This window comes from Onychomys torridus, chromosome 22 (genome assembly GCF_903995425.1).
Source record: "Onychomys torridus chromosome 22, mOncTor1.1, whole genome shotgun sequence".
Lineage (NCBI taxonomy): Eukaryota > Metazoa > Chordata > Mammalia > Rodentia > Cricetidae > Onychomys > Onychomys torridus.
The window spans coordinates 28,916,962-28,944,197 of NC_050464.1; the positions used below are offsets into that span (position 1 = coordinate 28,916,962).

Sequence of the window (27,236 nt, forward strand, 5' to 3'; positions counted from 1 at the left end):
TACACAGACCCATCTCAAAAAAACAAAGCTGTGGTGTTCTGGATCCCTGGCCCTAGCTATAGGGCTTTTTGGTTGTTTTTCTGACTGTCCTGGAACTCGCTCTGTAGCCCAGGCTGGCCTTGAACGCAGAGATCCGTCTGGCTCTGCCTCCTAAGTGCTGGGATTAAAGGTGTGCGCCGCCACGCCTGGCTAGGCTCTTGTATTTTAAATATAGCAGTAACAGAAAAACTGTTTCTGACATAGGACTGAGATTGCAGCCACAGAGCTGGGGCAGTGTGCTGAGGGCGACTTCTCCCACTGTCCCGAGTCTGTCCACAGGCCTGTGCAGCTGATGAGGTAGCTAGGGCACCAGCTGTTCCCCAGGGCGGGTTTCGGGGCTCTAACATTTCGTTTCAAGAACAGTGTCCTCTCCCACACCAAGCCCCGCCGGGTGCTGCTTCATGACAGTGAGGGAGGGGTCTTGCCACACTCCTGTGCCTTCAGGTACATGCCACCCTCAGCTGAGCTGCGTGCCTGTTTGACTGTGTGTGTCTGCTGCCTCTGGTTGACCTGTGTACCCTGTGACCTGTGCTCTATTGCCTTTGCTGAGCTGTGTGTCTGGACCACACAGCCCCTACAAGGGGCTATCGCATGACCTTCTGAGGAAGATACTCACACAGCCCTGTGATGACACACAGGAGATGCCTGTGGTCATATTAGGAAGAAGAAAGCAGTCCGCCTTGAAAAAGAACCTGGTAATTTCTTTCATAGTCGCTAAAGCAGCTTAGAGCCAACTTTGTAGGCCTTCCCTATATGTCAGACTTCACAGTAATTTGAGGGTTTTTTGTTTGTTTTCCAAAGACAGGGATTCTCTGTGGGACACAGCTCTGGCTGTTCTGGAACTCACTCTGTAGACCAGCCTGTCTCTGCCCCCAGGTGTTGGGATTAAAGGTGTTCACCATCACTGCCTGGTGATTTATGAGTCTTTATGACAGACCTACTGGATCTTTTTCTCCCCCTTGGACCCTCTTTACTTACAAGTGGGACCAGAGAAGGATGGTGAATGATTGGAGGCGCGGGGCTGACTTCTGGTGTAGGATCCCTGTGATGACTAGTCTCCAGTTCCGGTCTGGAGCCCCAGGATGTAAGGTCAGAAGGACCCTTTGGGTCACTAGCTTAGCTTGGATCAATTTTCTCTGGTTTGTAAATATGAATAAGAAGTGTTTGAGGTTCTATAAAAACATAATTCAGACCTGGCAGCCAGCTCCATTAGCCTCACACTGGAGATGAATTTGCAAAGCACTTGAACACACAGAAGTTGGACTGCCCCAACAGCACGCATTGTTCTTGGGTCCTATAAATGCTGAGTGTGGGGAGGAGGGGCCCCCAGCCACCTCTGTTGAGGCTGTAAGTTGAGTGATGATCTCTGGAACCTGGAGCATGTGGCAAAGAGGTCACAGTCCTCACCCACCAGCGCAAACCCTAGAAGTCTGGAAACTGCCAACTGTAACCAGGACAAATGGTCACAGATGTGGTGCCCTGGTCTTAACCCCTGGTGAGGACCTGGGGAGAGCATAGGGCTTTCAGGCTGGACTAGCAGTAGCCGGCCTCAGTTAGGGCGGCCTTGGGGGTGGGAGGGGACGGCTAGTTCAGCCTGTAGTAATGGCGCTTGGTGATAGCCACCAGCTCAATGTCTCCCCAGGTTCTAATGTCAACTGTGGCCTCCTGCACAGGGCCAGGGCCTCTGTGTGTGCATCCGTGGGAAATGAAAAGCCTGGCGCAGGCCCTCACCAGGTCAGTGGTGACAACAGTCAGGGATTTATTGCCAGGGGAACTCAAACACAGGGACCAGACAGGGCAAAGGCGCTGGCTCCCTCCCACAGCCCCGGACCTTGGCCCATGGTTGGTAGCCTTCCCAGGGCACAGGGCAGGCAGCTGGAGAGAAGCTGGGCACGTATCCAGTCCTGCTGCTGTCTCTATTGGCGGCCTGGATATCCCCCACCCCAACCATTCCCCCTAGGCTCGAGAAACACAAATTTATTCAAACTGTCGGGGGCAGGCAAGGCCAGGCCTCCAAGTCTGGGCTGTTCCACCTGAGGGCCCCACAGGAACTCCTGAGTCCCCAGAAAAGTGGGCTGTGGCTTCTGGTTTTTTAGCTTCTTACTGAGCTGAAAGGCCCCAGCTTAGGAGGGCTGAAATCTACCCATGAAGGTGGGTGATAAAAAGCCACACTAGTGAAGGCAGCCAGGCCAGGACACAGAAATCAGGAAGTGGAGGGTGGCTGCAGAGTCAGGCTGGAAAGGGAGACCGGCCACCTGCTGCCAGGCTCCCAGACAGCCCAGTTTCCTGGGGCTCCGAGCATGGATGTCCTAGCACCAGGCCCCCAGAGGATGACACAGCATAGCCCACCTGCTCTCCTTTGAGGGCCACATCCCCCTGGTCCCCAAAAGCCAGCAGAGGACCCTCTTTCTGTTCACTTACAGCCTTAGACTTTTGAGTTCAGAGGCAGGGAGGCTCCTGGCATATGTGGCCTTTTCCCAGTGTGCTGACTAGACTTAGGAAGAGAGGACACGATATTCACACCATCCCAGATATTCGCTGCATTGTGGCTCAGGCCTGCTGGGTCCCGGCTGCTCTGGGCAGTTCCTACCTAAGATAAATAGACTCAAATCCTGATGAACTATCCCACGGAGCCGAGGCCTCTTCAGCTGGTGAAGGCTGGGGCCTTGGGGATACTGCTTTGGGCTCCAGGTGCAGGCGTTGGAGGACTCTCAGAGGCCCCTTGACCATTGCCAGATGGCTACATGAGGCCCAGGCATGACCACCAGCCATCCTGCTGAACCCCTTAGAGGGCCTAGTAGTTCACGAGTTGAGCTGGGTAGACACCATCCTTTTTGTTGAGCTGCAGGGGACAAAGATGAGGTGTCAGTAGACGAAGCCAGAAGCACATGTACCATCCAGGTGCAGACACACCCCTGTGCACGCTCATGTACACACATACACATGCTCTCCTCCCGAACCCAGCACTGATGCCTGGCACCTGGTTGTCTGGCCTCGGGGCTATGCTGGGTTTCTGGGCCAAGGGTGGCTTCTTGGTGGCCGAACTTCGGGGGGCTGGGCTGGGTCTGCTGGGTTCTTGCTCCCCAGGTGTCCCCATCACCCCGGCCAGTACATAGTGCTGCTTACGCAGCTCCCCCAGCCGCACACGCTCCGCCTCCAGCGTCTTCTCCAGCTCCAAGACTCGCACCTGCAGGCCACAAAGCCAACTCAGTGCTGCCCGAGTCCTGGGCCTTTTCTGGAGATCCTCTGAAGAGGGAGCCTGGCTGCTGGCACGAGGTGCTCACCTGTGTCTCCATCTCCTGCTTCTTCAGCTTGATGAGGGACAGGCCGGAGAAGTCCATGGTGTCTGTGTTGGGGGAGGGGGGGGGGAGGAGTAAGCTGAGTGAGCTCTCCCACCCGCTCTGGGAAGCCCCTTTGGGTACCCAAGCACTCGCCTCTGTCCTCGATCTGCTCCTGGCCCGACCTGGTGGAGGCCACCACGTTGGCGGCCCTCTCGTTGACAGTGCGGGAGCATTCCTGCAGGCGGCTCAGGTGGGTGCTGTGCTTGTCCGCTTTCACCTGCAGGGAGCAGAGTGGGCACGGCTGTGTTCAAGGCCAGGCCTGACGCAGCGCCTGGAGTGGGGCAGCAGTGCAGCCTCCCTCACCTTTGAGGCTGCCACCAGCTGGGCTGTGCTGGCTGCAACCTCATGCGAGCAGACCATGAGTTCCTCGTACTTGCCCATGTGAAGCACCACCTTGTCAGCCGACTCCCTGAGGGATGCGGGCCAGTCAGTCTGGGTCTCTGCACCGTGAACAGCAGGGCAACCCCAAACACCAGACCTTAGTGCCTGGCCACCCCACCCCCACCTGGGGTGACATACACCAACTGTGTGGCTCCCCAGCCCACTGCCTTGGAGGCAGAGATGAGGCCTTCGGTCCACCGTGAATTCTTGGCATAAAATTCCTGTTGCGTGGCTGCCCCCTAGTGGTGATGAAAGGACAAGACAGGATCAAGGTCATTACAGGTAGGAATGGGTGCCCAGAGAGTGTCCCCTGAAATACAAGGCATATCCCTGAAGCCTCCCAGAGGTGTGGGGATTTTTAGCTGTGGCAACCAACACTGTATGGTGGGGGGTCTCATGCACAAAGGGGTCAGGGCGTCTGAGGTTATGTCTCTTGCTGACCCAGCCAGGGAGACTGCCAGACCACAGCCCGTCCTGCTCACCCTGCCACTCTCCACGATTTCCTTCTGTAGGCTGGTGGAGGTCATCACGAGGAGCCGGATGGCCTGCCAAGACCAAGATGTGGCTTTCCAGGTGGTTCTGACACAGAGCCTGCCCTGGGGTCACCCACCCACCCACCCACTGCACTCACCTTCATCAGGTCTGTGCAGGAGTTGAGGATCCTGAGGAGGGGCAGGGAAGAAAACAGACAACGCTGCAGTGTGGCCTTGTGACATCATGCAAGACTCAACCACAGCAGGGCAGGGGACATGTGCAGCCTCGTGCCCAGTCCTCTTTCTGGACAGCGCAACAGTCAGGAAGGTAGAACACCCTACAGACCCGAGGAAGTTGCTTTAAACTGGGGCTTTGGGGATGGAAGCAGTACTTACCTCTCATTGACCTCCAGTTTCACTCCGGAGCTCTCGTGGCGGGCCTGGTTCATCATGTCCTGTCCCCAGTGACAGAGAATGAGCCAACGGATTGCAAGAATATTCTGTCTATCCCAGCTCAGATGCAGCCTCCAGCCCATTAGCTCCCACAGGAGCTGGGGGAGTCCTGATGATCAGTTCTCACCTCAATCCTCCGCACAGCGTCCTCAATGGCTGCCGAGGTGGCGGCCATCTCCTTGTCAACCATGGCCCCTAGCTCCTCCTGCCGCACGTCCAGACTCTTGGGCTTCAGGTCCTGGGATGGGAAGAGTCAGACAGGTAGATTGAACCTCATCGAGGCCCAGGGAAAGATGTTCAGGGAACAGCAGACTAGGTGGCGGTGTGCAGGTCCAGCCCTGTTTACTGAAACCGCAGGCTATGAGCATGCGCACCTCCTTAGCCTAGCTCATGGCCGGAACAGAGGTTAGCCCCGCTTCAGGCCGCCCTCTGCCTTGGCTGCACACCTCACCTGGCCTAACTGAAGAATACCCTGCAGGGGGGTGCGCATCAGGCTGGGCTGTGCCCTCGGTAACACTGTCCGGTCCTGCAGCTGTCCCATAAGCTCGAGAGCCCGGGCTCCACATTCCCTGCAAGTGTCAATCAGGCCTGTTGGGGTTAAGGGAAGGTCTGTGAGGGAAGCCTTTGCTTTAGAGTCCCAGATAAGGTCCCCACATACCCTGGCCCACGACCTGACACAAGGACTTGTCCCTGCTACACTGTGAAGACCCCTGTGGGAGACAGGAGGAAGCAGCCAGGCTTACGGTCAGCAGGGTCGGTGGGGGCCAGGTGGGAGGTCGCACCACCATTGACGATGGTGTCCGCAGCCAGATGGGAGAAGCGGGTCAGCGCTGCCACCAGGGCAGAAGCATCTGCAGAAGGTGAGGCCAAGGTTGTGGGGGAGCATCAAAGTATCTGTATTGTTTTCTCGGTGAGCTCGGGCCAAGGCTCCAGCACCCCAGTATATGGATGAGAACAGAGGGGGTGCTAGGAGGCAACAGGTCATTTACCAAGTCAGGGGGAGTGACCCCAGGCCCCTTGCTCCCTCTACTTCCTGCAGACACCCCCTGACCAGAGTTAGCAGGCACAAGGCTCCGAGTGGCAACAGGTTTTCTGGAGAGGTGCCTGTCACCCCGAGAACCCCCGCCACCAGGCAGCTTCAGGAACCTACAGAGACTACTTCTCTACTCACCCTCAGAGGAAGTCAGGTACTGGGTGTGGCCCTTCTCCAGGGCACTCACCGTGTCCAGGGCTGCCTGGGCCCGGCTCACCAAGTAGTCTGCAAGAACAGGGAAGAAGTGTGAGGCCTCAGTCCCTGCCACCTGCTTCTCAAGGGTGGGGGACAGGAGCAAGCTTCCCTGATGGCTAAGCAGCTCTCTGCACTGGAGGGCAGGCAGGAGGGGCCTGAGCAGACCTGGAGAGCTGGTGCAGCGCAGGTGCAGAGGGTCATCCAGCTTGCTCACTGCATCCTGCAGAATGGCCTCGGCCTCGGCGGCGGCGCTCCGCAGCACTGCAAACTGTTCATCCAGCAGCTTCTGCCGCAGCCCCTGCTCCTGAGCCTCCTGGTGACAAGGAGGCGGAACCTTCAGATCCTGCAGGGCCCGGGGCCGAGCTCCAGGCATCGACAGTGGGCAGCTGGTCAAGGCTCACCGACTCCCTGCATGGAAGGCTGCCTAGCCCAGCTGGGGAAGAGTCCTAGCCCATGCCCTATCCCCCAGGGCTTGTGGTGGGGGTGGGGCACACAGCTCAGGACCAGAACAGACTTATCTCAAAGGGTCACTGAGCACACAGCGAGATGTTCAATGGGCTGGCAAAACGGCTCAGCAGGTAAAGGGGCCTGCCACCAAGCCTGGCAGCCTGAGTTCAATCCCTGGGAAGGAAAGAACTGACTGCTGTTAAGTTATCCTCTGACCTCCACATGGGCTCCACTGTCTTCTTAAAAAAAAAAAGGACAAGGACAAGGACGTTCAGTATCTCAGACAACTAGGAAATGCAAATCTGTGAGTGGCAGGACACACTCACGTAAGTGCACATAATAAGGCTGAGACAGGAGGACTACTCTGAATTTGAGACTAGTCTGGATTACATCTAGAGAGACCCTGTCTCAGAACAGTAAGCAAGCACTCTGTACCCATGCAGCTGGCTAAAAGACAGTAAAAAATGGCGGCAAGGGTGTGGGGAATGTGGATCCTGTTTTTTTTTTTTTTAAAGATTTATTTATTTATTATGTATACAGTATGTATGCCTGCAGGCCAGAAGAGGGCACCAGATCTCATCACAGATGGTTGTGAGCCACCATGTGGGTGCTGGGAATTGAACTCAGGACCTCTGGAAAAGCAGGCAGTGCTCTTAACCTCTGAGCCACCTCTCCAGCCCCTGGAACCTGGTTCTTATGGTTGGGCTTTAGGGAGAGGTGAGTTTCTCAGCAACGGAAGGAAGCCAGGCTCTGAGCACAGTGAGAATCCTCACTCACCTTTTCTGCCAGGCGTCCCTGCAGCTCGCCCTTCTCCTGGGCGCTGCGCTGCTGCTCCTGGCTAAGGGCATCTTCCTTCTCCCGCACCAGGCTCTGGGCAGCCAGCAGCTCTGCTTCCCGCTGCCGCACGGCTCCGCTCAGTGCGTCCTTTTCTGCACACACGGTGTCCAGCCGGGAGCTCAGCTCTGACCCATTCTGTGAACATGAATGTCAACAGTCATGCCCACCCTGCCTGGCTTACCCCATGTTTACGGCCCACGCCTTATTATCACGCCACTCCCAAGCTTCCTGAGCATCAAGGATGCGCCCGGCCTGCTTGAGGGCCCACCGCCACACGAGTATGGCCCAATTCACAGGAAAGAGGACCCGCTTTGTCCCGGCCTGAGCCCAGTGCTCCCGGCTAGCAGGCACCTGCTCTGTGCGGCTCAGGGTCTCCTGTGCATGGGCCAGCTCTCCGGCCTTGGCTGCCAGCTCCCTCCTGAGCTTCTCCAACTGGTCACTCTGCTCCTCCATCTAGGGAAGGACAGCGTGTCAGTAGGGCAGCAGGGCTGGGATGACGTGGGGCGAGGTGTGCACACTCCACATACCTTCATCTCCGACTCACGCTTCACTTGTTCCATCTGGAAGGCCAGCTGCTCCTTCACCCGGGCCACCTCTTCCTGGCTCTGCTGCGTCACTGTCAGCTGCTTGGCTGTGTCTGCATTCTGGAAGGCAGGGGACGGGTGCTGATTCTGGACGCCGACCCAGACTCCCCTCCCTGAGACTGGCACCCACCTTCCTGAGCAGCTCTGCATGCGTGTTAATGAGCTCATTGTGTTTCTCCTTCAGCTTGCTGTAGCGCGCCTCTGTGGCGCTGGCTTTCCCTGCAGAGGGGTGAACCCGAGTGAGATGATGGGCAGGCAGGATCGAACCCACCCTCCCGCTGCTGGGCACCACCGAGGAGGTCCGCACTCTCCGCCTCCTCTCGCAGGCCCTGGTTCCGGGCGCCCTCCAGCTGCATGGCCTTCAGCTGGGCCAGCTCATGGCGCAGCTGCTCATTGTCCACCAGGGCCTTCTGCTTCTGCTTCCGCTGCTCCTCCAGCTCGGCCTCCAGGGCGTTGACCTGGCCCTTCAGCTGGGAGATGTACCTCTGGGCCTGCAGGGCAGGAAGGATATATGGAGCCCAGGCCCGGCCGTGTGGGGACCGCCCTTGGTCACATCCCCTCACCTCCATCTTGATCTTCTCCAGCTCAGCACGGAGGCTCTCCACCTCTCTCTTCAAGTTCTCAATCTGGAGGTCCCTGGGGACAGAGAGCGTGGGGTCAAGTTCACCAACTGGAAGGTCACAGACTGCCTGCCCAACACGGGGTCTTGGATCTCACTAGCGGCCCCTCGGGGTTTTCATGACCCTAGTTCCCACCTATGGTTTTTCCAGTCAGAAGGCTCTTTCTAGCCTCCCACCCCAGTCACCCGGGAACTCACCTGTCATCCTTCACGGAGCCATTGGGAGGTCCAAAGGTCTGATCGAAGAGGTCAGCCACCACCTGCCGCAGCGGAGAAAATGGACCTCTGCCCCACGCTCTTGTGCCCTCCATGGTGGGGGAGGCCCAGTGGAGGAGCAAACCCTACGCTTTGCCCAGCTTGTGTTGGAGACCCTTCTTCACGGGGTGAGACAGTGGGACATGGGGAGACAGGTGAGGGAGAGCTTACCACTGGCTCCCCGGCAGGGGGCCCACTGCTAATCTCAATGAGGTTCTCAGGCTCCTCATCTTCCGGGGTCTCCTCCGGGATCACCACCACAGGCTTGATGTGCTCAGCCAGGGCTGAGGCCCGCAGGAAATTGGGGGGTCCCTGTAGGGTCAGCAGGTAGGAGATGCTCAGCTAGAGCCTGGAAGCAGCCGGGGCTGTTGAGTGTGGGGAGGGAGGATGGGCACCTCAGGCAGTCTTGGGATCTGGATGAGCCGCTTGAAGTAGAGCATGTCCGAGGCTCGGCGGAAGAAGTTTTTGAGGCTGCAATGGAGCAGGGAGACAGGTCACAGGGGAGCCATCGGCCCTTTCCAGCCATGCTTCAGTCTTGCCCCCTTGGGCTAGTACCTGTGAAACTGTTCATGGAACCGGTCCCTGTGGCCTTGCAGGGTATCCGCTGGGAGACCTGAGGAGCACAAGGGAACAGGACCCCCCTCACGCTGTTCTGAGGCAAACTTCACTGCCCTCCCTCGAGATTCCAGACCCACGGGAGAAAGGTGGGTCACCGTGGCCTCCCCAGTCCACCCTAATTGGGAAGGCGACTCCCCGGGTCCCTTCAGCTCTAACGTTGAATCAGAGAATGTGACAGCCACCTCACCTGTGCCTGGCTTTGGGGGCACTGTAGACCACTGTGAAAGTCGGCCTGAGCAGCGCACATGACCTGAGGACCTTTGCTGACACTACAGTGACAACCACTCCGCCTCCCCAGGTGTGCAGAGAGCCGGGAAATCATAAAACTCCACGCACGGCTCTCTTTGGAAAGTGGCGGTTTTCATAGAACACATTGCCACTGGTGCTAACAGGATGGTTTTCAGTAACCTGACTCTGACTGGTTCATCTCTCAGCCCTTCCTTTCTCTAACACGGAGGGACGGCTGCAGGGCCGTATCTGCCCCACCCAGGCTGGACAACTCACAGGAGTGCAGCTTGAACATAAGCTTCACTGTGTAGTGGTACAGGTGGCTGCAGTCCTGGATGACCTGGATGAGGGGGGCCAGGCGGCACTGGCCGGAGGACATCTGGGACACGGCGATGGCTGTGTTGAGCTGCCGGAAGACTGAGAAGAGCAGGCGGAAGCCAGCGTGAGCAGATGCGGCTGGAGATGGGAACAGAGGGGCCCCAACCGTGGGCCACCTCAGTGACAGCTCAGGCCGTGGTGGTTCTGGACTCAATGAGTGACCCCCCACGCTGCTGTCAAAACCATGGTGAGGATTTGAAGAAGGCTAGGGCTTCAACAGCATGCCCTAGCCTGGGACCGGAGCCTCTGTGCTGGTAGCTGCCAGGGCTGAGGACACATCCCCAGGAATGAGGTCAAGCAGTACAGCAAGGCTCTCAATGCGCTCCAGTTCAGTAAGGGTTTTCTAGAACCTTCCACCAGGGTGGGCCTGACAAGGTGCTGGAGGACAGAAGTGACTGCTCCACACACAAGGACCTCAAACTTGCACTGAACCTTAGGGAATGGGGAGGCTTAGAATTGCCACCAAAGACCAGAGAGACGGCTCAGTGGGTAATGATGGCCACTAATCTGAGGACCTCTATGGTCGGAGAGAACTGACTCCTTCAAGTTGTCCTCTGACCTCCACACGTGTGCCACAGCACAGGCATGTCCACACACGTGCGCACAACAGAAATTAAAATGTAAAATTTGTTTTGAAAGACTGTTGCTCCAGCTAAACATGTTATACAAACCTATATCTAAGCGCTCAGGAAGCTGAGACAGGAGGATTGAGCTCAAGGCCAAACTGGACTACAGAGCAAGACCTTGTCTCTAAAACAACAGCAGGCTGGAGATGGCCATTCTCCCAGGGGACCTAAGTTCCATTCTCAGGACACACATGGGGCCTCTACTACCTGTAACTCTGGTCCAGAGGACTGACACTCTCTTGTGGCTTCTACAGGCACTACACATGATATACAGATGTACACGCAAGCAAAACACCCACACACGTGAAAAAACCTGTCCCTCCAGTAAGTACCTCATCTTATAGACATGGAGACAGACTCGGGTTTGTTCCAGTCACGGTCTTGGACACAGGCTTTGAAGCCCCAAGTGACCTGATAGCTCACTGGTCCTGGAGACCCTGATAATCAGGCCTTGTATCAGAACTCCAGCGGAGGGATAAAGGACAAACACAAGGCTGCCTCCTCCCTGGGAATGACAACTAGCTAGCAGGCCGTGAGCCAGAGTTGGGAGTGTGGCCAGGCCCCACACTGGGCACTCTGAGTGGTTCCAGAAGCCCCAGCCCCTGGAGCCTTGCACTGGCCCTGATGGGGTGGGGCTGTGGGCAAGCTTTAGCGGTGGCTGGGCAAAGCCAGGGATGGAAGGTCCCTCACCTTCCCTTCCGTCCTAATTGGAAGTCATACTGGGTAAGTTTTGTGACTGCTTTGGGCATCAAGCGTGTGAGTAAACTGTTTTGCAATCTGTCTTATTTCAGGCAGAGTACCCTCTAGATCTTTCTGCCCAAGGCAGAATGTCCTCCTTCCCTCCTTGCCAGGGTCCCCTGTGTGCTAGGTAAGCACTCCACTACTGAGCTACTGTCCTAGCTAATGTAGACCAGGCTGGCCTTAAATTCAGATCCGCTTACCACTGCCTCTCAAGCATATAGATTAAAAGCCTGCGCCACAATGCCCAGACTTCTTTCTACTTAAAGTTTTATTCCTTTATTTTTATTTTATATGTATAGGCGTTCTGCCTGTGCACCACATGCATGCAGTGCCCTCAGAAGCCAGAGGAGGGCATCAGATCCCCAGGGCTGGAGTTAGACGTTGGGAGCCACCTGGAGAGCTCTGGGAATCAGCTGCAGGGCAGATAAGGAGCAGCCAGTATCCCTGGGCACTGAGGCATCTCTCCAGGCCCACCTTCCACCTTTGAGATGGAGTCTCATCAGGTTCCCAGGCTGACCTTGAATTCACTCCAGCTCAAGCAAGTCCCATATTCGTGATTCTCCTGTCTCAGACTTCCAAGGAACTCTTAACAGCTTTACGCTCCCTTTGAAGGCGGCATGTGGCAGCCAGCTTCCCACTGGGATGCGCAGAGGTTTCTGTCTTTTGTGCTGCAGGCTGAGGTGAGGGGACCCTACACCTGTCCCGCAGGTGTGTCTTCAGAAGCTCAGTTAACAGTGAGGTCTTTGTACTTCACTAAAACGTCTGTGTCACCAAGAATGGGAGGTCTGTGGGTTCTCCCCACTTCCCTTGTAGGGAATACAGCCTGCCCACTTGGGCCTCCTCCCAGGCCAAGGCAGCCAGGGTGGGGACAGGCTGCATGATTTGAATCTAATGGCCTGTGTGCTATGGGCAGCTTGGGCTTAGCTCTTCTGCCAGAACACAATTCCTGGTGGCCTGGGTCCAGCTGCACTGCCGGGCCACACCCTGGTGACCTGGCCTCTGCTCCCATGTTGAGTCCTGGGCAGGCTCCAAGCTGACCTCTCACCCACCAGAGCCACAGGCCCAACCCGGGTACAGGTGGCTGCCAGGCCTCTTCCCAAGTCCCTGTTTTCCCTTAAAAAGGCATCGTGGGCTTTGCCATGGCCAACACTGAGTCACCACAGTGACTCTGAAGGTGCAGGCCAGAACAATCACCCCCTGGCCCGAGAGGGCGGGCCCTCTGAGATTTCCTGTCCAATGGCGGCCAGTTCTCCCGCTGAACAGTCTGAAGGGGCCCAGAGGTGGTTCAGAACGCAGCAGGAAATGTTACCCACATTCTCTCAGACTGCAGCTGCTGAGGCCAGACAGGAGCCTAGAGAGCTCCTCCACAGCCCACAGCCCGCCCCCTCCACATCCGGGGCCCAGAGTGATGCTCATGTGCTGTGTCCTGGACAAACACACAGGGGCCTAAGCACAGGGAAGCCTCTCTCTGCTTGTGCGCTGGCGGGCGAGGAACAGGTGCACTTAAGAACACAGCCCTGGGCTACAGCAGGCACTATCAGTAACACAGGCCCGGGAAACACAACACTTAAAATGTCAGTCTGGTCACTGGTGTCTTCATGGCCCGGCATGAGGGACGTGCTCACCTGACTCCGATAGCTTCAGTTCACAGTCCATATAGTCAAACATCTCCACGGTAAGCTGGAAGCTAGGGGAGGGAGGGAGGAAGGCATGAGGGCAGGACACACCCACCTAACCCCCAAGACCTCTTCCCAACAGGAAACCCATTCAATCAGGCAGAAACCCTGAGTACCAAACAAACCCCACCCCTAACCCACAGCCTGGCCCATCTGGGACCATGACCTTCAACCCAAGCCGTGTGGCTTCGTTTGACATCATAGCCCCTGCTGGGAGAAACTGAGGCCACCCAGACTCACATGTTATTAACATCAGTTCCAGCCGCCTTCTCCAGCACCTCGTCTGTTACCTCCAGGCCTGCAGGAAACTGGGGGTGCTGCAGAGACAGCCCCCCACTCAGCTACTGCCTCAGTGAGCAGCCACACACTGGCCCCATCCCTGCTCCTGACAGCTCCCACCAGAAGGAGAGTGGCCAGAGAGAGTTCCCAATCCTGTTCCTGTCGCTCTGGTTAAGCCAAAGGGGCTGGAAGTTTGGGGGTAACAGAAAGCCTGGGGGCAGGACAGGTGCAACCTGGCCAGGACTGAAAGATACGGCCAATGGGGCACTAATGGGGCAGGCATCCGAACGGGCTCTATGTAAACACGGAGGTCATTTGGCTGTCTTCTGCCAATCATCCTAGCCTCCATGGCAAGGAGACAGTCCATGGACAGGACAGGTGCCAACCCCCCTCTACACCTCTGGATGTCCTAGACAGGAGAGTCCCCAGTCCCTCAGCCCCACAGTTCCACTACCTTCAGGTGGAAGGAGATTTTGGTCAGCAACAGTTTGGTGTAGACGTTCACCAGGTGTCCATACTGGTCACGGAGGTGCCCCTGTGGGGTGGAGCCCAGTGTGAGGTCATTGTCAAGAGCATGCCCAGGACTCCTGAGGACTGAGCATTCATCAAGGCAGAGGAAGGAAGGAGGCGGCAGAGAAGAGGCCATTCTCCCACAAGCCACTCACTCACCCACCAAACATTCCCTGCCAGCCTTCACCAATCTCTTCTCTGTCTCTAGCTTCTTCCTCTCCTTAATCTAACCCCTTGTCTTTCTTGCCAGAGAAAGTCTTATGAGAGGCAGAGAGCCCTTTGTCAGGGCAACAGCCAGTTCTGACCTGGGGCGCTTTAGTAAGCCCTGGTGGCAGACAGGGGAGGCACATTCTGGCCTGGATGTAGAGTCCCGCTCCCTCTTGCAAATGTCATGGTGTGTGGCCACACCAGCTGGGCCTGTGTCTGTGGCAGGCACTGTGATGAATCAAGTGTGGTGGCTCAAACAGGCAACGCCCTCCTTCTGAGATCCACTCAGCTAAGTGTCCAGGAGAGCCCAGAGAATGAGGCCTGAGGCCCTCTTGCCTCCCAGGCCTCTGACTTCTGAGGAGGCTCCCCGAGGTCTGACTACTGAGTCTGACAATTATAACCTGGCTTCTGGAGCCACACTCCAGGGAAGCCTTGGAGTCCCTGCTCTCCACACAGGCATGGGGCTGCTACCTTTTCAACACTCGGGGACTAACGGGCTGGCTTTAAGGAGGTGGAGGCCGATCAGCCTCCTAGGCCCCAACAACACGGCTGCATCTTCCCCGACTGGTGCATGGCCTACATGGTAACCCATGACAATTCCAGTTGCTGTACAAGAGGGAGGAAAGCGCGCCCCAGATGTTGCCGCAGCTCAGCCAGTTGCCGATGCTCTCCCCACACCTACCCACAGGTCGCCGATCTCCCGTATGTTGCTCCGGTACCGCTGGCAGTCATGCAGCACCTGTGGCCAGGAGGAGGGTGAGGACACCGAACCGTGAGAGGTCCCTCCCGACCCAGGACAGGATGGACAAGGTAAAGGGCACTGGGCAGGGACGGACAGAAGGACAAAGCTGTACACTTCAAAGGGACACTGTGGGTGCTGTCAGCTGGGGGAATGGCGGCTTTGCCCTACTGAGGCTATGAGAACAAAGGGCTGGGGTCACTGCTCACGTTGGGGTGTCCATCTCGGAGGACCTTGTGAAGGACATGGCAGAACTTCCAGCTGAGGATGGAGCTGCTGGGCAGCGGCAGGCCAATGGCGTAGGACCAGAAGGTGAAGGCCCCCTTCTCATGGTGAGTGCCCAGAATGATGCCTGAGAGCGTCAAGGCCAAGTGACGGACACAGCCTGAAGTGTGGGCAGACAACCCCTCTCACTGGGCCCAGGCACTTTCTGCAGTGTCTGTCCCAAGTTCCCATCCACCCCAGGTCATAACTACTAGAGTTCTTAGGTCATGCTCTCCCAACCCCAGCACACCCTGGGGCAGCGCCACGCTCAGCCCTCAGTCTCCTGACGCCTCCCCAAGACCCAAGGGGCTCAAGGATACGCCGGGCATGCTTCTCCTTCACAGGGGCCTCCTGGCTGTTGATGGCTTTGCTGATGCTGATGGCCTATGAGGAATGCAGAGGCAGGGTTAGACGCCCGCCTGCAGCTGTCAGCTGGTGGAGGGAAGAGCAAGGAGAAGCAAGAACGCCTTCTGGGAGCCATGCTGAGGAACCTCCTCTTACGTGACCTGGAGCTGATGCCAATGCCACAGGCGACCAACAGTTCCAGGCTCAGGGGGGCAGGGAGGATCTACCTCACATTGCTCTCCCTGAGGAGGCCCCCCGATCCCAGGAGGAGAGGCTAAGGCCATGGCCTGACAGAGCATCCTCTGTCCCCCTTTTCCTGTACGTCAGTTGACACCCTCACCAGAACCACGCAAAAGCCAGGCCCTGTCATTGGCTGCCACTCACGTGCCTGCTCATGCCACTGAGAAGGACAACGGTGGCCCCTGAAGATGGGGACGGCCAGAGGGGGTCTGCTTGGCACCTGGCTGTTGTCATCTGAGAAGGAAGAAGCCTCACACCTGACCAAAACCACAGTTACAGTCCTGAAGATGGTTTTTGCCTCTGCTGGCCACATCTCATTTCCCCAGCTCAACACCATCCAGGAAGGCTTCCTTGAGGCAGGAAGCCAGGGCACACACAGCAAACACCATCCCTCACCCAGTCCTCCTGAGACTCCACTGGCAGGGACAGGGCTGGGAGCTCAGACGAGCCTCTGTTCACAGGTCACCAGTGTTTATGAACTGAGCAGAGTTCCCCAGGCCCCGGGCAGGAGGGTGGAATGGACTGACAGACACAGATCCAGAGGCCAGGGCATGCAACGGACCCAGACAGTGTCCTCACCCAGGTGAGTGGAGAAGACACACTGGGCAGGCCACTTGGGGACACACTCAACAAACCAGCAAGGGCTGTACAGTGTGGTATGTCCTCTTCCTCTGCCTCTCCCAGAAACCACCACGCTCTCCCAGGGCAGTATCTGAGCAGTAATGCCCCACTTGTCAGGGAAGTGATTCCCCAACAGTGGATGTTTCAGGCCCACAGTGGATGTCTGAGGTCCACAGTAGATGTTGCAAGCCTATAGTGGATGTCTCAACATATGCTAAGCAGGCTGGCTCAATTTTCACATAAGAGTAGTTAACCTGGTAGGGCTGAGGGTTCCTTTCTGCTCTGATGTATAGAACTGGGAACGGCCAGGGCCAGGCATGAGGTGCTCCTGAGCTGTGGCCCCTGCACCACACAGCCCAGCAAGGTGGACTGACCCCTTCCACACACACACAGGGCCCATTATGGGAGACTCATTGGAATTTAGGGACCTGGGCTGTAGCCAAGCCCTCCCACCTCACTGAACTAGGGTCCTGAAGGAATAGGCAGGGTCTGCCTTCCCAAGTACACAAAGCCTCAGCCAGCCAATCACCTGTTCTCGTGTGTGCTGAGCCTGCATCCATGGCCCCCTTACAAACACAGGGTGATGGCTGGGCAGTGGTGGTGCACGCCTTTAATCCCAGCACTCAGGAGGCAGAGGCAGGAGGATCTCTGTGAGTTCGAGCCCAGCCTCGTCTACAGAGCGAGATCCAGGACAGACACTAAAACTACACAGAGAAACCGTCTCGGAAAACCAATAAATAAATAAATACAACAAGAACAATAACAAACAACACAGGGTGGCCACCCAGCAGCTGTGGCAAGACTGTCCCTGTGCACATCAAGGGTATTTCACCTCTACCGAGGGAAGATCTGGCACAATGGCAGCACTGCCCTGCCTCCCAGAAGCAGCCTGGGAGACGGCTGGCATGCTGTTTTCTTAGAGAAAACAGAAGCTCTGAGGGGTTTGGTGTCTTGTGTACACTGGGCTTTGTGAGCCAGGTCTACTGGATTCCATGCTGAGTCCCCAGGGTGACTGAGACACCAGGTCCAGCTAGCTCTCCCTTGGCAGGGGTCATGTGATAAGTGAGCTGGGCCACCCAGAGCACAGGCAAGCAGCTATAGCTCATAGCAAGGAGTGTCCCATCTCGGGGCCGTGGAGTCACAATCTTCATTGCCTTGACACTGAGGTGGGAGTTGGCTCTATGATGAATGCCACCTGTCCTGGAAGATGCCTGGTAAGAAGGGAGGAGACGGAACTGCCCGGTGGCCCAGATGACAAGGACCTGGGCGGGCTGAGATACTTGCGTGTGGTGAGTAGTCTGGTTATGGGAAAGCAGGGAATCTTTTCCTCTGAGGAAAAGGGCCACCAAGAGGCCATGATGAAACCTTTCAGATTCCAGGCCTCCCCAGCCTGCAGCAGAGCCCCTGCTTTTCTTTGCCTTAAAACAAAAACCAAAAACCAGGGGCTGGAGAGATGGCTCATTGGTTAGGAGCACACGGTCTGCTCTTCCAAAGGTCTCAAGTTCAGTTCCCAGCATCAACATCAGGAGGCTCACAACCATTTCTAACTCCAGCTCTGGATTGGACCACTGGCCTCTGTAGGCACCTGCACAGACACATATATAGTTAAAATTTGGAGATTTCGCTCAACATTCTTAGTCATCAGGGAAATGCAAATCAAAATGACGCTGAGATACCACCTTACACCTGTCAGAATGGCTAAGATCAAAAACACTGATGACAGTCTATGTTGGAGAGAATGCAGAGCAAGGGGAACACTCCTCCACTGTTGGTGGGAGTGCAAACTTGTACAGCCACTGTGGAAATCACTGTGGCGGTTTCTCAGAAAATTGGGAATTGATCTACCTCAAGACCCAGCCATATCATTCTTAGGCATATACCCAAGGAATGCTCAACCATACCGCAAAGATACATGCTCAATTATGTTCATAGAAGCATTATTCATAATAGCCAGAACCTGGAAACAACCTAGATGCCCATCAACTGAAGAATGGATTAAGAAAATGTGGTACATATTCACAATGGAGTACTACTAAGCAGAGAAAAACAATGACAGCATGAAATTTGCAGGCAAATGGATGGAACTAGAAAATATCATCCTGAGTGAGGTAACCCAGACTCAGAAGGACAAACATGGTATGTACTCACTCATAAGTGGATTCTAGATATAAAGCAAAGAACAATCAGACTGCAACCCACAGATCCAGGGAGGCTACTTAACAGGGAGGATGACTGTGGCTTATGATAAGTTTTGATTTTGCCCAATCACTGGGCAAGCTTTACTGAAACATTTCACTATTAGGATAAGAATTTGTACTGTATCAAGCTGATGAAAGAAAATGCTGGCTGTACTTTCTGGAGGGGAGGCTAAAATCTTTTTAGATTATGGATTAGCCTATAGAAAATTGTCTGCCATAGATCAAACAGTGAAGGGGAAGGTGAATAGGAATCTCACTTATTCAACTGAAGTAAAACAGCTCTCTGAACAGATGAAGATAGGTCTCTTCTGTATCCCAGAATCTAATCAATATTTATATGTATAATTCAGCTATCATTTGGCTTAAAAGGACTTATTGGGAAATGTTATCATTTTTTACTATTTTCTACAGAGAAAATATTTTCCAGTTTCAAATAACTCTGGACTTTGGAATTACAACCTGTTTTTATGTTAAAAAAAATTAAGTGGAAAATGCTGAAGGACTACTGAACTCAATGTTGTATTTACATTTATATATCTGTATAAAATAATGATTATAAATGTTTAAAAAGGAGAAGTGCAAATGTGTATTTAACAAGTTGTAGATTTTCAACACTGTACACAAACTCCTTTGTTACAAATAAATATTTATGCTTTTAGAAAAAAGTATCAAAAAAATTGGAGATTTCTACATCCACCTTGGCCAGCAAAGTAACGATCTGAGGAGGCAGAGAAGGTCATTTAGTTCAACACGACTCAGTAGCCAGCGTTGGTTCAAACTCTGAGGGTCTGATTCCTAAAAATCTCTTTTCATGTGCGCGTGCGTGCGTGCGTGTGTGTAGAAGTCAGAGGACAACTTGAGAGAGTCCGTTCTGTCCTTCCACTATGTGAGTCCCAGGATCTAGACTCCAGCTGTCAGGCTTGGTGGTATCCTCACCCTTAACAGCTGAGCCATTTCAATACCCCTCCCCTTTGATACAATAGGTTGTCATGTAGTTTAGTTCAAACTCACTATGGAGCTGAGGCTGAACTTGAACTCCTGATCCAAGTGCTGGGATTAAAGGCATGCGCCGCCACCACCGCCGCCGCCGCCGCCACCCGGCAGGCCTCTGCTTCCTTGAGCCCCCAATGTGCAACACACCAGCTCCTCTCACACCAGACCGAGTGACAAAGAGCACCAGACCCCTCGGCTCCTTTGCTGATGCTGTTTGGATAGGGTCTCTTCCGTAGTTCTGTCCATCCTGAACTTACTGTAAAGGTGGCTTGGAAGACAGCGCTTCCTGCCTTCACCTCTCAAGTGCTGGGAAACTAGCTGCCCTTGGCCCTCTTTAAATCTGATTTATGATTCTCCAAATGCCCATCTGACAGTGTTCCTCTCATGTCACCAGGGCCTGTCAGTGGCATATGGCAGCAGTCTTGCCTCTGTGTGTGTGGCTGCCCCCACGCTTACTGTGCAGAAGTAAGGAGGTCATGAGGTACTGAGGAATGCACCCTGGGAGGGACCATGGCAGGGTCTTCTGTGGAGGGCCTGGGTGCCGCCCACCCGAGCTGGCCACCAGGGATAGGACCGTGTCAGCTAGCCATCCTGTGCAGGCGCAGGCTGGTTCCCGGGAACACAGGCCCGTTGTGTGCAGGGTGGGCAGATGTGTGGGGTGGCCAGCGCCACACAAGGAGACCCAGTGCTCACACAGTGGGAGTCTGTAGGGACTCCTGGCCCTCACTCCTCCTCCCAGACAGCAGCAGGCAGGCAGGGGTGACCCCCGCCTCCCCTGGGCTTCCCACGTGGATTTTCCTCAGCGAGGTGGCTGTGGGGCACATCTGAGCCAAGAGCGGAGTTAAGAGCGGTTCAGAGCCCCACAGTGTATGGAATATCTGAGAGACTCTAATGTGCTCGCTCTGTTCTGAGGCTAAAGTGTGATATGGTCTGACCTCAGGGAAACTTGGGAGTTCTGGAACCAGGTCACCCTCACCCTCACCTAGCGGGTGGAAAACCACAGAGTTAAGGGGAGGGAGGAGGGAACCCCTGGCCCAGAACATTCTTCTATCATCCTGGTACATCTGCATTCAGGCAAAGGGGATCCCTCCCAGCCCTCGGGGGCCACCACTTTGGAGAGACCTCAGGGAAGGACAACCCCAAGTTGAGGACGAAAACCCAGATCGGGGTGTCTGGGTGCCTGTCACACCCTGAGACCTGCCTAACTCCTCAGGAAGCCAAGAAGAGCCATTTCCACACAACTGAGTGAAGAGGAAGTGTGCACCTGGGGATCCCAGAGATACTGGAGGGAAAAATCAATCAATCAATCTCTCTCTCTCTCTCTCTCTCTCTCTCTCTCTCTCTCTCTCTCTCTTTCTCTCAGGGTCTCACTATGTAGCCCTGGCTGGTCACTATATAGACCAAGCTAGCTTTGAACTCAGAGATTCACCTGTCTCTGCCTCTCAAGTGCTGGGGTTAAAGACGTGCACCACATGCTTGGCCCCGTCTCCCCACTTCTGCACAAGGCAGAAGAGGCCCCCCTCAGTCAGCAAGGGGACAATTCCGGAGGAATAACAGACTCCTCGGCAACTATGAGGTGCCAGGAGACCGCTAGGGACCTGTAGAGGAAGATGGTGGTCAGCAGACATGGCAGGGGGTGGGCATATGGACCACACCTATGCCCCAGGAGCCAGCAGTCACTGTTAGGGTATCTGCATCCTATTCCATTCAGTGCCAGCAGCAGGATGGACTGACCCTGGGAAGGGCAGAAGCTGGAGGAAGCGCAAGCAGTCACACAGGGCCATGGAAGGATAAACGCCTCACAACCCGGAGACAGACTCGCCAACACAGCCAAACTCAAAACACCCACAACGTGTGCCACAGGCCAGCAAGCAGGTCCCAGTAACATAAGGATTCCATCGGTTTACTGAGGACACTGAGGCTTCAAGAGTCAGCCACTTACCCAAGGTCACAAAAAATAAGACACACTGTGCCACTCTACCCAGGCCTGTACCTACCTAAGCATCCACACATTGCGACAGGACCCTCATGTGGCCGTGTCTGAGAATCCCATGGGAACAGCAGCTTGGAAGGGCAGAATGTCTGTCCACTGTCCCTCAGCTCCAAGTGGTTGGCAAGACTCACTCCCAGGCCCCAGGTTCTAGAGAACAACAGAGGCAGCCTCTCTGGTTCTCCGAAGGCAGTTCAAGAAGTTGTTTCCATGTAGGTATCCTTTTAGCCCACTCTGAAATCAAGCTCCCAGGCTCCCCAAACACAGAGGACCTGGCCTGACTAAAATCAGGACATGGATTCTGAACTGGGATTGTTTAAGCCATGGGTGATAAAGGGCTAGGCTGGGTGGACAGGCAGACAGATGGAGCCAGGACCCCCCACCCCTCCACCCCCCACCCCCGCGCGCGCGCCCACGCCTCATGCCTTGGGGCTGTACTCTGAACGCTGGGCCTGGCCTTCACCTCCCTTCCTTGGATCCCCACAGCAGCTTCAATCTTACGTCCAGGTTGGACCTCTGAGAGGTCTAACAACAACCCAGGGGAGCCATGTCCTCGGGGTGTACCTGCCCTGCTTATCCACGACAACTCCATTCTTCCTGTCTCAGGAAAAAAAAAAATGATGCCATGAAGAGCCGGGGTCAAATGAAGCCTACTGGGTCCTGATATGTCCAGAGCTGCCAACAGCCCTGGTCCATGACCTACAAGGGGTCCCCAGCAGGCATCTAGAGGGTCCTGTTTCAGCAGAGGAGATACTGCCTACATGAGCACATGGGAGTGGGGTGCTCTGGGTGAGAGATGGGCTGTGCACTCAGTGATGTCCTACACAACACTGCCCGTGGCCATCCAGCACACGGAGGAGCCATGGTTGGGTTGGCAAGGGGGCTATGGGGCCCCTCAGACAATGCTCACAGTGTCAGCCCCATGTTCTGCAACCTACAGCCCAGTGGGCCCAGAATAAACGTGGACTTGACTCTCCACCTGCTTTTCCAGGAGCCCACACACCCAAGACCAGGGGCTCTTTTCACCCAGTTTCTCCGCTGTTAGCTGCAGCACCTCAGCTGGGTGCCCCTAACACACTGGCAGACACTGCTTTAGCCCTGTGCCTTGACTTTAGCTCCCCCAGCTGTGAAGCAGAGAACCCTGGGGCCTCCTTGAAAGGGAAGACACACCAGCTCTAGCCAAGAGCTCCTGTCCAGTACGCACAGGGCCTTGGGCTCCATCCCCAGCAAATGGAAGGAAACCCCAATCGATGCACAGCACCAGTCAAATGCATCTCTCTGATTCTCCTGCACCGCCTCCTGCTCCTCAGGGAGCCAGAACCCCCATCACACTTCTGAGCCTCTTGGTGACCTGTCCATAGCTACTCTAACTAGAGCAGCTACCTGCGGCTAAAAGACATCCTGGATTTTTTTTGTTTTGTTTTGTTTTTGGGGGGGGGTTGTTTTGTTTTTGAGAGTCTATGACTGGCCTAGAACTCACAGAGATCCACCTGCCTCTACCTCCCGGTGCTGGGATTAAAGGTGTGCACCACCATGCCTGGCTGTATCCTGTTTAATTTCACATCTGCAAGTGTCTTGTTAGATTATCACTTACACTCTGTCTCCAACTCCATGAACACACAGGCACCCATCCATGAGTTTCATACTCATATATTTGACCAAATGCCAATTAAAATATTCAAGGAGAAAACTGCATTTGGACTGCCCACACCCAGCCTTTGTCCTCGTAAGTCCCTGAGCAATAGAAGATAACAGATCATATACATGTAATTGACACTGTATCAGGTACATGATTTAAATTATGTGAGTGGATGTGTATAAACCACACGTGAAAACTGCACATTTATACAAGAGACTTGAACATCTATGGATTCTGGTTGGTTTGTTTTGAGACAGGGTTTCACTGTGTAGCCCTGGCTAGCCTGGAACTCACTATATAGAGCAGACTGGCCTAGAACTCACAGAGATCTGCCTCCTGAATGCTGGGATTAAAGATGTGTGTCAACAGGTCCCTCAGATCCTGGTATTTTCAGAGGTCCTGGACCTAACTCCCTAGACCAGTTGTTCTCATCCTATGGGTCGCAACCCCTTTGGTGGGGGTCAAATGACTGCTTTACAGGGGTCGCATATCAGATATAAACATTACAATCCATTACAATAGCAACATTAGAGTTATAAAGTAGTAGTGAAAATAAATGTACAGTTGGGGTCACCATACCATGAGGAACTGTATCAAAGGGTCGCAGCATCAGGAAGGTGGCAAACCACTGCCCTAGACACTGAGGAATGACCATACATCTTACCCTCTGTGGCATCTCCAGGACAGTCAATAAATCTTTATTGGACACGTGTGAGAGGGGGCACCTGAGGCACAAGAGCTCTTTCAGACCTCAGCACTGGGTAACTAACTTCAGGGAAGTGTCTTTCTCCAGCTAATAACTGAGCCGCTAGAGTTAATTATTAAGGTAGCTATAAAACAATTTCTATTTTTAAAATCTTCCCTGAAATGAATGAACTGAAGCCTCCTTGTGTGGTTATCACGCGGCTTAACAGCAGCAGTTGGCAGGGACAGACAGGTTCCTCAAGAGCCCAGGCTCAGGGCTGTTGGCAGGGCGGTGAATTATTTTGCTCTGTGATCCAAAGACTGGCTTGGAGGACAGAGTGCTCTCATTCAAACACTTTTGCTACCTCAAAGGCCATTGATGACCACAAACACAGGAGTTCTGTAGCTGAGGAAGCAAAGATGGGGCCACGTGCAAAGCAGTGAAGAGACCGAAGGCTGGGTCGCTTCAGCAGACAGGAAGTCTGCGAGCGACTGGTCCTGGTTCATTCAACTGCGTCCCTCTTCACGCAAGTCTCCTGTCCCTTCGGTCCTGGCCTCCCCCTCATCCCACCATTCAGGAAGTGCAAGCATTAGTCTGTGCAGTCCACACCTCAAAGGATGGCATGAAAGCCCCGGGAAAGAATCTGTCCCATGGTCACTATTGACAAATTCATGGCCCAACCCACTGCCACCCCAGCTCCAGACTTTGTGGGTGGAATAGAGAAAGACATGGTCCTGAGTCACACCTCTGCTGTGCCAGAATCTAGACAGACAGGGAGGCAGCTGGACGGTTTTGTTCCCAAGGTACTGGTGATGTCATCACAGACCTGACTGTCCCACAAGCCAGAGGACTGAGTCACACCCAGGCAGGTGAACCTACTGCAGTTTGGGGCTTATGGTTACGTAGCCAGAAGAAAAAAGTTCTGCCAGGACTATGTCTTCCTCCATGGGCTTACTCAATCCAGTACGGTGCTGTGGGCCATTCGGCCAGGACCTCTTGGGCTCACCAGTTCCCAAGGCCATCCTTACTATGAGGCTCAGTGGAGCCCTAAGGAGGTCACACGATCCTCACTTGAGGATCTCGGGTATGGCGGTGGGCGTATCTGAACAATAGCTGACCCTGGATGGAAGGAAACACATACCCAACCCCACAGCAGCCCACTTCTTCCTGCTCTGCAGGCTGGCTGTAATGTGTCTACGTCACCAAACTTGTTCAGTGACCCATCTTCCAGAAGGCAAAGAAAACAGCCACATTAACAGTACAAAGCAGACAAGGGAGATCTAGTCAACATAGCCACGCTGAGAAGGGACAAAGATCCAATGACCCCCTCAAGTCCACTTTCAGGGTTCTGCAGTCAGATTAAAGTTTAAATAGAGAGCCATGGCCAGGAACATCTCAGCGGACCCTGTGCGGATGCCCACCGCTGACCCCCACTGTCTGGGCTGCAGTCTCATCCTGCAAGGTGATCTGACAAGGTCTCAGAAGCGACGATCTCCTCAGGAGACAAGTCCCCTTCCTGCTCTCAGCCTTTTTCTTCTGCCAGTGTCAGATTCCGGGGGAAATTCCCATTTCCCAGGGTCCATTGTTTCAACGGTCCAAGCTAAGAGGTGCGTCTCTCTAGAGCAGCTGTTCTCAACGTGTGGGTCACGACCCCTTGGGGGTCACCACAACGTGTGTTAACTGTGTTAAAAGGTTGTGGCATTAGGAAGGTGGAGAACCGAGAGTCTAGAATACCGCTTATACGGAGGAGCCAGAAGACACCACACATTATGCCATCAGAACCAGAGGGACAAAGAGAGAAAAGCTTGGGCAGAGGAAGACGGATGTCGTCATAACCAAGGTGATACTCGAGTTAGCCCTGAAATGAATAGGGGTTTCCAGGTGGAGGAGGGGAAGGGCAAAGCTGGCCAGGACAGCCAGGCTGGCAAAGGCAGTTCCAGGCTGGTCAGGCGTCTCAGGTTAGCCAGCTGAATTTCCCTGTCCCTTGCCAATCAGACCTGAAGCCCATAGGGCTTCCACTCACGGCCGGCCGGCAGGGACCCAGCTGCGAGGGTCAAGTGGCCGGCTGGGTTTCATTCACCGGCTCCTGTACAGCAGCAGCTGGACACTGGCCTCGGAGCCGGTCAGGGAGGAACCTCTTCCCCTTTCAGAAGGGGACAGGTCTGCAGGGAGTCCCAAGCTGCCTCTACCCCATACTCCCTGGAATCCTATGGCAGACCACATCTCCAGAAGGCTGGCTAGGCCTATGCTGGCTAGCATATAAAAGGTGTACACCAGACACTCATTCTTGAAGGGATGGTGCCCAGTGCACCACCCTCCAGACACTCCCTAGCTCTGTCCCTTTGTCCAGCCGTCTGACTCCGTTGTCCCCCTCACGGCTGGCTACGCTCAGGGCACAGGGACACTTTCTGTCTCCTTCAGCCCTGTCTGCTTTCCTGCATACAATCTAACTGCTATCACATTTGCTACACCCCCTGCATATGCCTGCAGCTACTCCATTGGGGCAGGATGTGTTGTTATTATGGTCTTGAAAATGGGGAAACAGAGGCACAGAGCAGTGACGAGACAGAGGCCGGCCTGACCCAGGTTCTTAACTTCCTGGCACACTTTAGGGTGACCCTTTCCTCTCCCACTGCACACCCCAATTCTGCAGGACTAGGTCAAGAGCGGCAGTCAGCCTGCTCCTGTCAGGGTGTCCCAGGGGTACACAGAGGCAAAGGCGAAGAACGGCAGCCCAGTCCCATCCCACCTCGACAGCAAGGGTCCCTTAGGACTTGCTCTGCCTGGGAGAGGGGACTTCAAAACTCTGGCAGCCTCAGCCAGGCCCCAACCCGCCTGGTTGCACTGTGAGGGTCTTTAAGGATGGCTTGTCTGGGTTAAAATCGTTCGGAGGTTATTTTAAAGTGTTTGTGAGCCCGGCCTGTCCTTCCCCCTCTGACTCTGCCAGCTGTGGTGACTGACTGACACGGGGATATGCCTGCTCCTGGGGATGCAGTGGACGGAGGACAGACCACTTCAGCCCCCAAGGCCTCAGCCAGTACCAATTATAACAGCTGGACAGAGCTGAGGGTTTTGGCCATCCACCATGTGGGTAAGGGCTCTTCTCCAACTCTGGGAATGGTTTTTTTATGTTTTTTTTTCTATTGTTATAAATATTTTGAGCGTGCGAGCATGTAAGTAACATGTTATAACCCCACTCCTCCCCCTTCTGCAGAGCCTGGAGTCAAACTGGGGTTTCTCAAATGTAGGCAAGCCGACCCTGAGCTATGCACTCCCAAGCTATGAGCAGACGAGGGCTGAGTGAGTGACAGCCCTGGGTATAGCACGGGATCTGAAAGGTTCCCGGAACTTGAGAACTGCTTTCCAGAACTGCCAGAAACTTAGGGCAGGTTCTGGATACCTGCTTGCTCCGGTGGCCTGCCTCTACTAATTAGGTTCTGAGAATCACCTGGCTGAGGAAAAGTCCACCCAATAGCAATGCCTGGGGTCTCCGCCCCCTGACCAAATCACCCCCATTTGCCATCACTGAGGTCTGGGCCAATTCTCACACCTGCACTGTCCACAGGCAGCTGCTGAATGCCCGCCCGAAAGGCTGACTCCAT

General features: G+C 54.8%; 1 protein-coding gene across 1 annotated transcript in view; it reads right to left on the reverse strand.

The window, feature by feature from the left end:
• Positions 1-1,769: 1,769 nt before the first annotated feature.
• The window catches only part of Hip1r (huntingtin interacting protein 1 related), a 29,655-nt gene continuing 4,188 nt past the window's right edge, over positions 1,770-27,236 (reverse strand). Inside the window, exons 2-32 of the mRNA XM_036171990.1 lie at positions 15,244-15,307; positions 14,869-15,011; positions 14,603-14,659; positions 13,658-13,738; positions 13,165-13,241; positions 12,874-12,935; positions 9,780-9,920; positions 9,213-9,270; positions 9,053-9,128; positions 8,829-8,969; positions 8,601-8,662; positions 8,347-8,419; positions 8,091-8,274; positions 7,914-8,002; positions 7,727-7,843; positions 7,551-7,652; positions 7,140-7,334; positions 6,081-6,228; positions 5,859-5,945; positions 5,431-5,538; positions 5,139-5,275; positions 4,815-4,925; positions 4,631-4,689; positions 4,393-4,423; positions 4,244-4,306; positions 3,900-4,000; positions 3,684-3,789; positions 3,474-3,597; positions 3,324-3,385; positions 3,020-3,226; positions 1,770-2,881 (exon numbers count right to left, since the gene is read on the reverse strand). Coding sequence (XP_036027883.1) covers positions 2,834-2,881; positions 3,020-3,226; positions 3,324-3,385; positions 3,474-3,597; positions 3,684-3,789; positions 3,900-4,000; positions 4,244-4,306; positions 4,393-4,423; positions 4,631-4,689; positions 4,815-4,925; positions 5,139-5,275; positions 5,431-5,538; positions 5,859-5,945; positions 6,081-6,228; positions 7,140-7,334; positions 7,551-7,652; positions 7,727-7,843; positions 7,914-8,002; positions 8,091-8,274; positions 8,347-8,419; positions 8,601-8,662; positions 8,829-8,969; positions 9,053-9,128; positions 9,213-9,270; positions 9,780-9,920; positions 12,874-12,935; positions 13,165-13,241; positions 13,658-13,738; positions 14,603-14,659; positions 14,869-15,011; positions 15,244-15,307 — 3,114 coding nt within the window. The 3' untranslated portion in view covers positions 1,770-2,833. The remainder of the gene's footprint in view (positions 2,882-3,019; positions 3,227-3,323; positions 3,386-3,473; positions 3,598-3,683; positions 3,790-3,899; positions 4,001-4,243; positions 4,307-4,392; positions 4,424-4,630; positions 4,690-4,814; positions 4,926-5,138; positions 5,276-5,430; positions 5,539-5,858; positions 5,946-6,080; positions 6,229-7,139; positions 7,335-7,550; positions 7,653-7,726; positions 7,844-7,913; positions 8,003-8,090; positions 8,275-8,346; positions 8,420-8,600; positions 8,663-8,828; positions 8,970-9,052; positions 9,129-9,212; positions 9,271-9,779; positions 9,921-12,873; positions 12,936-13,164; positions 13,242-13,657; positions 13,739-14,602; positions 14,660-14,868; positions 15,012-15,243; positions 15,308-27,236) is intronic.